The sequence below is a fragment of the Chelonoidis abingdonii genome, chromosome 9 (assembly GCF_003597395.2).
Source record: "Chelonoidis abingdonii isolate Lonesome George chromosome 9, CheloAbing_2.0, whole genome shotgun sequence".
Classification (NCBI taxonomy): Eukaryota; Metazoa; Chordata; order Testudines; family Testudinidae; genus Chelonoidis; species Chelonoidis abingdonii.
The window spans coordinates 58,562,930-58,577,278 of record NC_133777.1 but is presented as its reverse complement, the minus strand read 5'-3'; the positions used below and the strand labels follow the sequence as shown (position 1 = coordinate 58,577,278).

The following is a 14,349-nucleotide window of genomic DNA, read 5'->3' as shown; positions in this document are numbered from 1 at the left end:
CTAAGTGGCACCCAACTGCCATTAGCCCCAAGGAATGTTCCAAAAGCCAAGGACAGTTGGCATAATGGTGCTTCAAACACACCTTTTTGTCTAGTAATTTCTTTATAAGTGCACTATGCCAAGAGTTACTGCAGCTCTGTGCCACTAGAAGATTTCCCCATGTCAGAATCCTTCACCAGCTGCCTTTATGACTCCTCTGCACCACTGGAGTGGCACAAGCTGGTCAAACTCTGGCTGAGAACTCACTTTCCGTTTTTGAATTAAAAGGCTGTAGAGAAAATTGTGTGTGTGTTAAGAGAGCGTGAGAGGTAGAGGGCTGTACTCCATAGCTATAAAAACAAAGGAACAAAGCAGGCTAAATATGGTTTGAAAATAACTCATGATGTGCACAAAACTTAAGCTCCTGTTTGAGAGGCTCTAACATTTGACAACAGGTTATTACAAGGTCTTTTACATCTGTGGCTCTTTCTTACTCCAGTGGTAGGACTCCAAAGAAGCAAGGACCAATGCAAATGAGGCTTCCCCCTGCTGTCTTCAGAACCCCCTTACAGGAGGTAGGAAGGCTTCACAGCACAGAGGTGCTCTGAGGCAAACTTAATGCATCCTCAGGTACTATTACATTTGGAGCTGATTCCTTGCTGTTGTATCACTCCATAATTTGGTATTGGCACCTTTTTCTCCTAGCCCAGCCTGTCTCCCTCCTCACACATGGATTCGCAAACCAGAAAAGGGTTCTCTGTGGATTTTGTGGAAGAGGGTGCCCTTTGTGGATAGGATGAATGTCTGATCTGCCATTTGTGTTCTGTCCCATGCTACAAGACCAGATGTCTTATGTCCCAGGGCCATGAGTTTCAGAGGCTTCCACCAGTCAGTGTGCACTGCTGAATTAATAGTGAATCCAACAAAGGCTGTACAAGGACAGGCAAGTATGTTGCAGCGTTACAGTCTGCAATCTACTCTTCCTGTGAATGCCACAGAGAAACAACGAAGAACATAGGATAGGTGATGGATAGGGAAGGGACCGAGAAATAAAAGTAAAATGAACAGACAAAATCAAGACTCTGATCCATTCAGAAGGACAGTCAAAGGGAAATTCATACTTACGGGAATTCTTTGGTAGTCCTGGTCCAATGCTGACCTGCAGCACCTTGTTACTTGGCTTGAGAATAACTAAATCTCCTTGGCCTTGCATAAATTGCACTTGGCGAGAACCACCTGCACTCCATGGTCCCCAATTCTCCTTCTTCAGCTTCACTTCAAGTCTAATGCAAGCATACACACAGAGACAAAAAGAGAAGCATTCACATATAAAGACCCAGGAACATCACTAACCAACAGATAGCTTTAAAATGGGAAAAAATAGACAGAATCTCGCTGATAGCTATAGCTAAAAAATTGTATCTTGAGTATTTTAAACCGAACAAAACATGGTTTCATGCCTTTTTGTGTACTACATGACATCACTAACTGTTCTTGGGAAACCTACACAAACAAGGTATAAGATGCTCTCAATGGAGTTTTGAGGATAAATGTTCAAAGGTTTGAACAACAGATGTGTATATTATCTAACACATCACCTAGTGTACCTGCAGAATCCTGCATCAGTGCATGTTACTGGGTGTCACATGGCATACACTTATGGGTATTTGGGTATTACCTGACATATGCATGCAAATACATTTTGTTGTGGGAGCAATGGGAACATGTACGTTTTTGCAAGTGTACTTATGTCCTTCTTTGAAGATACAGGCCTCTATCAAAACTGAAACAGTTTTGTTCACAGCTTGTATCTGCAAATGCATATTACCTTCAACGTACTATAGCTAGAGATGGGCTCAGGCAGCCATGATGTCCAAAACCTCAGTTGTTATGCATTGCTTTTTACAATGGCAAAACCAAACCACCTCTGTTATTGGCTTTTGATTCCCAGTCTATTTGACTATATGGAACCTTTTACACTTTTTTCCTACTCACTCATGTTATTATCAAGCTAAAATGATATTCTCCCCTAAATAATTCTTACACTGCTTTGACTGGAATAAAACAGACATGCAAACTCCAGGCTCAATGTCATTAATTTGTTTACTTCATTGGAGTATTAGCAAGAATGCAATTTTATTGATATGGTTTCCAGAATGCCCTTAAAGCAAAAACCAGCCCCAACATGCAAACAAAATCCTACAAATCCAAGTTCTCTAACATCTGGAATTTTCTTTGGATAAGCATCTAGAAGTTCAGACACTTATCCAAGCTACCCCCACTGATCCCTGCAGGCCTCTGTCCCCACAAAATATAAACTCCTACCCTAAATGAGAGACTCCTTTTCAACCAACGACCCATCACTCTAGCCTTATCTTCCCATTAGGCATCTAAGCAGGTATATCACATGCATCAGTGTACTTCAGCATCTCTAGGGTAAGGCCAAGGAGTACATAATGGGACTGAAGAGAATTCTCCCTTCTTAGGGCATGACACACCAGCACATCCACTCTGCAACTGCTACTGCCTTGTCCTCCTCTAAGAGAGGAAGGGTTTGGACTGTGAATCCATGTGGCTGTTCACTGACTGGCCTGGCCCTCGCTGCAGCTGGGAGAACTGACACAGAGAACTGTTGTGCAGGCACACTGATGATGAAGAATTTCCCTTGTGTGGCCTCTCTATAACCTGATGCCCTATTCAGCACAGCAAGGGAGGTTTTGCTGCATTAAGGTCCCACTGCGCACAGAGAATGAGAAGTGGGGAAAGGCTAGGTTTTGACCCTAAGGTATTACACAGGCTATGCAAGAAAGTCTTCTAGCTTTCTAAGCACATGTGTATGCAGGCATTCACACTCCACACATCTCCCCAGTTCTGCAACAGAGGATGGAATATAAATATGAGAATCCAATACTTACACTAAGCTGTTTTTTTCATCTTTACCCTGGCAGCAAGAAGAAACAGCTGTTTAATTTTTGTCTAGAAAACCATTACTCACGTATTGCTAAATTTCAGAGGTAGTTTTCTTTGTGTTTTCTCCTCATATCGCTTAGATAAAAGGCTTAAAAATTCCGTTTTGAAGACCGATTCAAGCAAACTATCATATTCCTGTTCATGTAGAATGAAAATGTCATCCTGCATTGTGCTGTAAAGAAATTAGACCAGGTATCATTCAGCCTTGAATCCAAAGTGCAAAAATACCCCTGCATTTTAATAGCATTTGAAAGCAATCATGGTGATTTTTAAAAAAATCTAATGAAACTGAGTTTTACTTTTAGATAATGGTTCTTTGTTTCAGCTGCTGGTAATGGAATCCCCAAAACAATCTTCTTGTGTGATAGCTGAATACAAATTAGTCATTTTAAGTTAATTATTGTTGTTATAAAATGGGAATATGTGCTACAATTAAAAGCTCATATCCTTAACAACAGCAAAGCTAGTCATTAAGACTGGATTTGTAGAATGTTGTGTAAAGTTAATTAGAGAAGCTGAAAAAGAAATACTTCTTAAAATGAGACTGAAACTCGAACCGATAAAAGCAAAACAAGCTCCCAGTGCTGCATCACCTTTAACTTGCACTCCCTGAACTTAGACAGTGAAGCAAACGTAGACCCTGAATAAGATCCTTAGCTGGTGCAAGTCAGCATCACTCCACTGACTTTAATGGAGTGATTCTAATTTACACCAATTGAGGATCCTACAAACTCATGCAGGCAGAGTCCCAAGGGCTAATGGAGCTCTGCTAAAGAACTGGGGCCTGGTTTATTCTGCACACTTTTGAAACCCCATAATAGAAAATTCTCTCTTGTGATTCCAAGTCACCAAGCCAGATTTACCTTTGCTTCAGACAATGTTTTCATAGTTCTTGTTTATATATAATTATCTTTTCTCTCATAGAGGTTATGTGGTCCAGGACAGTAAGCATGGTTCAATGAGCCAAGATTTCCTGAGCCATGTCATTTACTCACTGTGTCTGCTCCTCTGTGCCTCAGTTTCCTTTCTGTAAAAGGGGGCATCAATGCTTACCTCACAGTTCAATGGCAGGTAGGTGCCTAGATACCTCTGAGGATTGAAGCCCGAGTTACTATGGGTATAGCACTTTGACGATGTAAAGTGTTAAGCATAATTATAATATTACGAACTTCAATTGACATGGCTAATTTATACCAGCTCATAAGCTGGTCCCCTGTCTCTTTCTCCCCTTTTTGTGAAGAAACAGGCTTATCAGATATTGCAATAATGATTCATTTTAAAAAGCTGTACCCTAAGAGGTTGGCTGCCATTTTGCAGGGGTGGTTTCTGCAGAGTGACTGAAGCCACAGCTTCTCTGATATTCCACCAGTCTTAGCTCTTCTTGTCAGAATGTTCTCTCATAGCTTCTCTAGTGGGTGGTGGTTTTAGTACTGATGTGCTAATATCCCAGTCCTACGGCTAGGAACTGAAGCATTTTAAAGGAAGGCTGTGGGAGGATTCCAGAACACTTTTTTGAAGGGATAAAGTCTGTGTCTCTCTCACTTGCGCATACTTTTTCACCAACAAGAGGTCACAGTAAGTTACAAAGCAAGGACACAGATGTCGTGATTACATGTCTGACCAGGCTATGACTGAGGAAGATGGTGTCTGAGTGATTTATAACAATGTTCTCCACAAACACCCAAGCAGTTGCAATTAAAAGCTCCACTTTAGAGGCATGTGAGTGCAAAATCACTAGAAGAGGCTTATATTTTTATCAAAAGGCTCCTTCCATTCACTGTTCGCATGATCCTGGTCACAGGCATAAAGCCATGAAACAAAAAAAGTTTATTTGTTTTCCTACTCAGATTCAGACTTATCTTTGGATCCCTCTACTATCTTACTCCTGTGTTTGGGCTGCAATTTCTTACATATGTTAGAAGCTGCACATAGTTTTTAAAGGCACCCATACTAGTGTGAGGCTTTGTTGCATACTGGCCTCCCTTTCATCTTCTGTTCTGACTGCTAACAACATTAGACAATATTGGATTACTGTCTCAGCATGTCAGATGTCACATACTAAGCAAAAGAGGAAGCTGTAGTCTGCATTTCTCTCTGAAAAAAAATTAATTTGCATTTCAGCATTTTATGCCCTATTAGATTTACAGTTAATATTTATTTAGAAAGACTCTTTTTAAACTGCAGTTTATTAGAAGAAGCTACTACAGTGATACTCAGAGGGTCAATATCCAGGTATTCTAGTGACTGCAACTGAAAGCTGGGGCAAACCGTGCCAGTCTATAGCCAGGTGGAAGGGAAGCCAAAATTACATGGTTGTCAGCAGATGACTTCATTTCTCAAAAAAATACATATGGGGGTAAACTAAGCAGAAGAAGTCACTGATGTCTAAAAGAAATCTGGATATCTATTACTTCAACACATCCTAATAAAATAAAAGCGGACTAATTAGGTCACACAAGGCTCTTTCACCTAATTCAGTCTTCTCACTCTTACAATTACCTACTTTCTGATTATCTGGCTATTAATTAACTTCCCCTTTTGGGTACAGCCTTTTACAATGATCCTTCCCCAGCATGCCTGGCTGATAGCTAGCCCTTTAAATGTGGGAGAGGCAACCAGTAGCAGCCTTTTTCATACTCACTTTCCCTCAGATTGCTGTGGGCTACAAGTCTCTCCCTTACAGAGTGTAAGTAGCTATTTATATGTATATACAAAAGAGTGAGAATACCTACAGCCCATTATGGGTGCCCTTGATGTAGCTTAAAATACAAGTGTCAAGACTCACTCCACTCCACCATAACCAAACCAGAGAAATTCCATCCCAGGTAAGCCCTCAAACAGAACATTAATGAGAGGAAATGCTGAACTTTCCTACTTCTCTGACAATTAATCACCCTTACTCCCTCCCTCATCCCCATTTTTTAAAAAATGCTTTATTCTATTCTGAGCGCTCCTGTTAAATCAAAACAGTTTAGAAGAGAACTGAACCCTTTGAAATGCCCTTTACAGAAGTATAATTGTAATACTTTCTATATGACCTCACGAAATTTAATTTGGCATATCTTCCTTCTGGGGTATATTCAGATTCATTTCCAGGTTGGCTCAGAAATCCAATTATTTTTAAATATATTCAAAAACATGAAGAATTTTCCAGGCTGAGAAAGATTGTGTTGAAAATTTGGGGATTGATTTGTTTTTGAGAGAATAAAAGACATAGAGAATTTTAATACAAATAAAACTCTATGAGATTTCTGAACTCTGCATGTTTGGGAAAAAAAACTCACAAAGGCAGATTGTTTTTCCACAAGAATACTCAGCTTTTGGTAATGTACATGGACATGAATAGGCATTAAGTGTACAACAGGAAGGATTCTATATTATTCCAACAATTTAGTAGAAATCTATTAAGAATTGCAATAAAAACTTTTAATTCTTGCCATTGTCAGGGCAGTAGTATCTCAGATTCCTCATAAAGTCTGGTCCTATTACAGATAGTAACCTCTGTGCCCCTCTTCCTACTTGATTTACCATGGCTACCCTAACTCAATATAGAACAAGAACCTGTGTAAGTCATATTCACTCTGAGTTCGGCCTATACTAAAATGAAAACATTAAAAAAAAACAACCCTCACTATATTTATATATTTATTACAAGTCTTATGCCACGTAATTTCTGATTTTTTTGGAAGCCACAAGCATTGGTTTACGATGATAACAGCACACTGACAACTCATGGCCAAAGCCTCGTTAAATATATCATCAATATAATAAATATAGAGTTCTGAATTGATCAGATTTGGTTTATCTACAGAAAGGTCTGCTTTCATCTGAGGTAACGGGTGTAACCACTCTTCCTGAGTTGACAGTGTGGAGGCAGGCTTCTTTTTAGCTTACTCAGTACAGCTGCAAACACAGAGTACGAGGCTGCTAGTCTGAGTGTCTGGATGTAGTAATTTTCAGGACCCTCACTCAGTTTAGTTTTCAGGCACCAGAATAAGAGACTTTGCTCTAACGTCCAGCCAACACCTATTACTGTAGCTGTTCATGGTTGCAATTCTGTTATAAATGTGTGACAAATAAAACAATACAGGCTGGCTATGAAAATGCAGTGGAAAAGAACAGGACTAGTAGGTGTTAACTTATCTGCTTAGAAATGCCATACAGTGAGCTGGCACATTTTACACCGAGCTAGTATGAGACAGGTATTTATAAACATGTATTTCAAAAGTTTACTTTTAGTTATCAACCTATAATACTTAAGTATGGGAATATTTTAAAAATAATTAGTGTAGTTTAATATTTAACTCCACTTATTGCCCTAAGCAGATGGTTCTATATCACTGAGTACTGAATGTCAATCAAATGCCAGCACTGGCACAACGTGATAACAAATCCAAAGATGGCAGAAGACTTTGTTCTCTCCTTCTGTGAGGGTGGAGGTGTTTTACACGGGAATCCATTTGTCTGATGTGCAGTTTCTTGCTGTTTTGTACTGAGTCACCTGGAAGTGGTTACTAAGAATTATGTGACCACAGAAGCTATTTCCTGTAATTGGGAATGTGTGTGGCCCTGAGTCAGCAGAAGTACTTAGCAGCCTAACCAGCACTGTAGAATGGCCAGAGAGAACATCACTCCAGCAAGCTTTTCTTGCAGCCCTCTAGGAAGTAGGATTCTCCCAAAATATACCAAAAAAGCATTAGGAATTACTTTTAAGAGAAAAGTCTGGGTCAAAAGTCATTACCACCTCTTAATGTTAATTATGATTGATAATGCAGGTGAAGAACATTTTTCTTGGAAGCCATGGGCAAAACTAAGAACTCCTGTAAAAGAACTACTGATTGCACCAGTTTAACAGGTACTCAGAAAATCTGCATGTGTTTGTGTGTAAATGTAAGTGTGTGTCCTCCTGTAGCTGGCATATTAGTAAGAATGGTTTCAGTCCCCTTGCCTCCATTAATTTTTGTCTCTGCCAGCAGAAAGAACCTGGCCAGGCACTGACCTTAGGGAAACAGAAAGAAGTCTTTCCACCTCAATCCTCCGCTTTAACACCTCCTTCACCAGGCCTTTTTCTGGCCCCTGCTTCACCTTGTCACGCCCAATGAGATATATGCACTTTGGGGTGAGGACAAGGTCTCGCTTCACACCCTGAAATGTGAAATGATTTGAAAAAATATAAATGTACAGCATCATCAAAATACACAGGCACCTGAAATTAGCAAAATAAGAAGCACATGAATGTGCCACAGATACATAATGTACCAGCTTTATTTTGCTTGGGGGAGCAGGGGAAGGAGGATGTAGAAGAGTGAGTGAATGTTATTTAGCTTGGATTGCATTTAGATAAAGATATAGCTTTGCTCTCTGTTCTCTATTTCTTAATTCCAACACCACTTTCTACCCAGCATCTGCCACAGCCCACTCTGTCCTTGGGATAGAAAGTATGAAAATGATGTAACATGGACCATGGCTAAAGAATGTGATGGCATCCTCTATCCATTAGTACCAAGACTGATAGTTTTCCTTCAGATCTGAAATCCTAGGTTGTATGGAACTCTCTATACTGTATTTACAGTCAGAAACTGAGGTTTTCAAGAATGGTGGAGTTTCCTTTATAGGGTAGTTCTTAAAAAACACTGCTCCATAACTTAGACACCATGACTAGATTGAGGATCAGGAGGTATTTTTGAAACCATACCTTAAACCGTCTGTCATATTTAGTAATTGTGTCTGCAAAATCAATCTTCTCCCGTTTCCCTACAAACTGACGTAACTCTGGATGCTCCTCCATGCCTATGTAGTCCCCAATAAAGTTCCTGTTGATGCTGTTTCGCCTTCTCTCTTTCTTGTTCAGCAACAGATCTGAGGCTTGAACACCAAAAGAGTACATTAATAAATACTGCTAACCAAAGAACTTTCTAAATTCATGAATAGAAAGAGCTCACAGGGCTTCAAGAGGAGCTTAACATTAGAAGAAAATTTAGGCAAATATATTTGTCTGGCAGGTGGAAAAAGGCACTGTTTAAGCTGGTAATCCTTTTGACAGGCTGATGTTTTGCTTTGAAAGCCGTACCTATTTAAATACTTTGCCCAGAATGGAGAACCACCTTCAGAATTTGGGGAAGTTCTGATGCAAACCTGATCTCTGTGGAACTATCTCTAAGAGCAACTGCCCAAAAAAAAAAAAATGTTGTACAGTAACTCCTCACTTAACGTTGTAGTTATGTTCCTGAAAAATACGACTTTAAGCGAAACAATGTCAAGCAAATCCAATTTCCTCATAAGAATGACGTAACGTAAATAGGGGGGTTAGGTTCCAGGGAAATTTTTTTCACCAAACAAAAGACTACGCGCACACACACACTCTATAAGTTTTAAACAAACAATTTAATACTGGCACACACCGCTGATGATTGTGCAACTTGGTGGAGTCCAAGGGTGGAAGAGGATAGGATAATTCCTAGGAAACGTCTTACTGTTAAATGATGAACTAGCAATCGGCTGAGGCCTCAAGGGTTAACCCATTGTTGTTAATGTAGCCTCATACTCTATAAGACAGCAAGAATGGAGGGAAGGAAGACAGCATGGCAGACAGAGACACACACCCTGTGTGAGACAGAAATGCACATTGCCTTTTAAGTATGCTGACCCCACTCTAAGTACACTGCTTTTTAAGTAGATCAGCAAGTTGAGACAGCAGCTGCAAGCTCCCTCTGTCCTGACCCTGTCCTGTCCCACCTCCTGCTCTATGGAGATGGGGTAAGTGGGATGAAGGAGCAGGGAGGAGGGGGACATCCTGACATTAGCCCTCCTCCGCTCCGCCCGTGCCCCCCCCCCCAGCCAGGCCGCCCAGAGGGGGGGGCAAGTGGGGCAATTTGCCCCAGGCCCGGGGCCCGCAGGGGCCCCCGGCCGCGACTGTGTCTGATACTCCCCTGACGGGCCCCGCTGGCCGAAGCAGTTCTGTCTCCCGGAAGCAGCAGCAACAGCAGCTGGCAACAGAGACGCTGAGGGGAGGCAGAGCCAGCCGCTGGGAGAGGGGAGGGGAGGGGGGAGAACACGTACCTGCTCACCTGGAGGAGACAGCTTCTTCTGGTCCGGTGGGAGACTGACTGGATGGAATAATCTCTCAGTGACCTCACTCACCCGAACAGCTGCTGGGACTTCCAACGCGAGTGTTTGACCCTGTGATTCCCCCTAGGTTTGTAATATTGGGGTGGTGTTGTGGTTTTCAGGGTGTTGCTGTTTGAGGGTGAGTTTGTGCCTGCCTGGGGGGTCTGTTTCAGAACTAAAGTTAGGATCATGACATGTAATTGTACCCAGGAAAAAGCCCCTGGTCTGCAATATGGCACGGCAGGCTGAGACTTTTATCTCCTCCCTATCTCCCTGCAGAAGGGGAACTGAGGCACGGCGTGATCTAATTCCCTTTTCAAATTATTTTGGAAAGGAAGGGACTGGGACTCCTATCCAAACCAGTTCCCTTCCCATCAACTCTGTTTTCCCTGCTGCAGACGCTGTAGGGGCTGAAAAATTCCATTAAACTATGGCTCCTTCATTTGCCTGCAACATAAAATAGACCAGCTTGCGGGGGGGGGGGGGGGTGGTCGCAAACAGGGGGTGAATTTGCAGAGGATTGAGGGATTGTGATGAACTGGGACTGTTTTAATGTTGCTCTGAATACTGTGTTGTGCTCAGTGTCCCCTAGGCAGTTCTTAAGTATCTAGTGGTGGTGGGATAAGGGTGTGTGATGATTGCTGCAGAGCAAGGGCCAGTGCACTGACCTAAATGCCTGGCACTCTGTCTCCTAGCAACTGATGGCCTGGCTGCCCCTCTCTGCAAAGGTGCAACTGTCTGAAGGTGTTGGAGACAAAGGGATCAGGTGACCTCCTGCCCGGAAAGAGGATGACCAGAGAGGAGGGCTGGTTAATCTGGAGCTTGCTGGGGACGAGGAGTGAAGTGCAGACCTAGGGTCTGGCTCGCTCACTGCCCCCAGAATGGACCCGGCCGAGGGGTCCGGTTGCTGATCTACAAGCTCTGTTTTAGACCCTGTTCCTGTCATCGAATAAACCTCTGTTTTACTGCTAAGAGTCACATCTGACTGCAAAGTGGGGGTGCAGGACCCTGTGCTGTCCCAGGACCCGCCCTGGTGTGGCTCGCTGTGGGAAGCACACGGAGGGGCAGAGGATGCTGAATGCTCAAGGAGAGCCCAGGAGGTGAAGACGTGAGCTTCTTGCCCTGAACAAGTCTGCTCCAAGGGAAAGGAGGCTCCCCAAGTCCTGACTGGTAGTGGGGAGCAGTTCCAGAGCATCGCCCGGGACTCCGTGACAGGGGTCCACTTGAAATCCCACCTGATGCAGCCACACAGAATCACTAGCCAGTGCTGGGAGAGGCCAGGAGTGGAAGCAGGTGGCCTGGGGTAGGGGCACATTGCTTTCAGTCCTGGGCTCTGGGATGGACTAGGCTGGGTGGTGGGTTCAGTCTAGTCTTCCAGCCTGTGTTCTCACTGGGGTCCACCCCGTGCCCCAGCCCAGAGACTGCACCCAGCACCCAGACTCCGTCCCACTCAGCCTAGGCAAAGCTCCTTGGTCTAGGGGTCTGGCTTCCCAGTCCCTCTCCAAGGGTTGTAGCTGTCTGGAGGTGCCCGCCTTCCACACCTTCCTCATTCACACCTCATTCATTCAATAGGGCAATTGAATTCAAAGTGGAGGCAAGATCTCATTCCACTTCTAGCAATGAGACATTTTTCTTTTACTTAATTATACTACCTTGGGCCCACTATAACATATTACCAAGGTTCAATACAAAGTCATGTTAAAGTTATATAAAAGTGCATAATGCAGAGATTAGACGAAGGTTTCTAACCATTAGGGGAGTGAAGTTCTGGAACAGCCTTCCGAGGGAAGTAGTGGGGGCAAAAGACTTAGCTGGCTTTAAGACTAAGCTTGATAAGTATATGGAGGGGATGTTATGATGGGATAGTTTAATTTGGGCAATTTGTCTTGGATTATCAGCAGATAAGTCTGCTCAGTGGTCTGTGAGGGATGTTGGATGGGATGGGAACTGAGTTACTGCACAGAATTCTTTCTTGGGTGCTGGCTGGTGAGTCTTGCCCACATGCTCAGGGTTTAGCTGATCGCCATATTTGGGTTGGGAAGGAATTTCCTCCAGAGCGGATTGGCAGAGGCCCTGGAGGTTTTTCGCCTTCCTCTGCAGCGTGGGGCATGGGGTCGCTTGCTGGTGGATTTCTGCAGTTTGAGGTCTTCAAACCACAATTTTGAGGATTTCAATAACCAGTCATGGGTTAGGGGTTGTTATAAAAGTGGATGGGTAGGGTTCTGTGGCCTGCCTGTGCAGGAGGTCAGACTAGATGATCATATTGGTCCCTTCTGACCTATGAGTCTATGAACTGCACTGATTGATTGCTGTGTGCAGTAATATAGTGACCCCTTGGTCTTTGAATGAGGTTATACACTCGGGGGGGGGGTGCAGCGGCAAGTTGGGGCGAGCGGGTGGGCAAGTGCAGGTGGACAAAGAGGCAAGCAGTGAGCCAGCAGGGGTTCTAGGGGCAGGCATAGAGGTTTCTGGCGGGGAGGGAGAAAGTGAAAGGAGGTGAGTTGTGGTGGGGGACTGACTAGGAGGGACGCAGCAAGTCAGTGGAGGACTAGGGCGTGAAGAGGATGTGATGGTGGGTCGAGTGGGGAGGGGGTGGTCCTATTTACTGCTCTGATCTGGCCACCCTATTTGTGCCAGGTTTCAGAGTAGCAGCCGGGTTAGTCTGTTCTGCAAAAGAACAGGAGTACTTGTGGCACTTTAGAGACTAACAAATTTATTTCAACATAAGCTTTCATGGGCTACAGCCCACTTCTTTCGCATGCATAGAATGGAATATATTCTTTTGCCTATGTGTGCTGTTTCTCCCCCCCACCCAAACCTTCCTCTTTGGCCCACAGCTGTTTCGACAGGGTGGCGCTGAGGAAGGAGGGTCTGTTTCTGCAAGGCGGGTGGCGCTAGGGGGGCGGGGCAGTGTTTCCACAGGGCCGGGCGGTGCTAGGGAATGAGGGGGCATATAATAAAATAAAGGCCTAAAACTTCCGGAAGCTTTTATAGAGTGAGGTTTTGTAAATTATCTTTAAAAAGCAAGCTTTGCAAAATTAAGTTACAACATGTGGTCAATTAAAGCATTAATGAATCATATATTATTATTACTTTACTAAGGTACCAGAGGCCCCAAGCAAACTAAAAGACCTTGTGCTGGGTGCTGTCAAAACATAATTGACACGGTCTGTAAATGAGTCTCAACACTGGAAAAAGAAACAAAACAAATAAATGTCAGTAAGCTCCTTTTAGGGCCTACAGGCAGACCAAAGGTTCATGGTACCGCCTTACTTCAGGGGTTCACACATAACCATTTTACTTGGGGTTTCTTGTTCCTGAAGTGTCTTGGAAGAAAAGACAATGGACTTGCCTGCAATGGCTTTCTCATACTAGTATATAGTAACAATGGGTTTCAAGTTTACTTCTTTTTGTTACTACACCCCTCTAAAGTTGTGAACAGAATAGATTTACCATTATTCTGCATTGTTGGTTGTCTCTTAATCCACTGTCCAAATACACAACCTTAAATAGTTCTGTCCTATGATGAAACTTACAGGAAAGTATTGTTGCCCTACTCTTTGAGCTTCTTTTTGGCTTACATTATTGTATCTGTTACATGTATTATTTATTATTATGCAATATATTTTCAAATAGGAGTCTTTTTTACAGGTCGTAGAAGTTAGGGTCTGCAGGGGCTAGTCTAGGGTAAGATGAAATAGCCTCTTGGCCATGTGAAGTATGTCGTACAGGGATTCCTGGCCCTAATCATGCTGTGGCATGTATGGTTTGCTCCTAGATGTGAGGCAGATCAGTTGGAATGAGAGTAATGATGGAGTCAACTAGACTATTGTATTCCACAGGAATCTGGAAGAAGGTTTCAGAGGTCGCATGTAACAGTTAAATGTAAGAAATCATAGTACTTTTCGCATAGAGATATTTTTCATATCCTTTGTTGACACAGTAGTATTCTATCCTGATTTTGGGAACACTCAGCAAGAACATTGTGAGCGCATGGATCAAAAGAAATGAAAATAGCCTTTGCTAGCAATTTTGTCATCATGGGGTATCAGCCTGTTCTTTTAAAGTTATTTTTGATCTGGTGTGAAGTTTTGAAACTCGGCATCTCCTCACTCTGTCACAGCTGGTCTTTTGTCACCTCCTCGCTGTTATTACATAAAGCTAGATGGAGTCATATATAGACGTGTACTCAAATTAATTCTGCTCAAGTGGCACGAACGCAGTCAGCATACATTTGTCCATTACATGATGTGTCGCTCATGCTCTCTCCGGAGTTCTCTCTCATCTCTCTCT

At 43.1% G+C, this 14,349-nt stretch overlaps 1 protein-coding gene across 3 annotated transcripts in view; it reads right to left on the bottom strand.

Moving 5' to 3' along the window:
- Positions 1-14,349, bottom strand: part of MYO1E (myosin IE) — a 147,520-nt gene that overhangs the window by 18,724 nt on the left and 114,447 nt on the right. For all 3 annotated transcript variants that reach the window (XM_032783616.2, XM_032783618.2, XM_075069581.1), the window contains exons 21-24: positions 8,645-8,814; positions 7,949-8,094; positions 2,975-3,121; positions 1,105-1,262 (exon numbers count right to left, since the gene is read on the bottom strand). In XM_032783616.2, the coding sequence (XP_032639507.1) occupies positions 1,105-1,262; positions 2,975-3,121; positions 7,949-8,094; positions 8,645-8,814 (621 nt within the window). The remainder of the gene's footprint in view (positions 1-1,104; positions 1,263-2,974; positions 3,122-7,948; positions 8,095-8,644; positions 8,815-14,349) is intronic.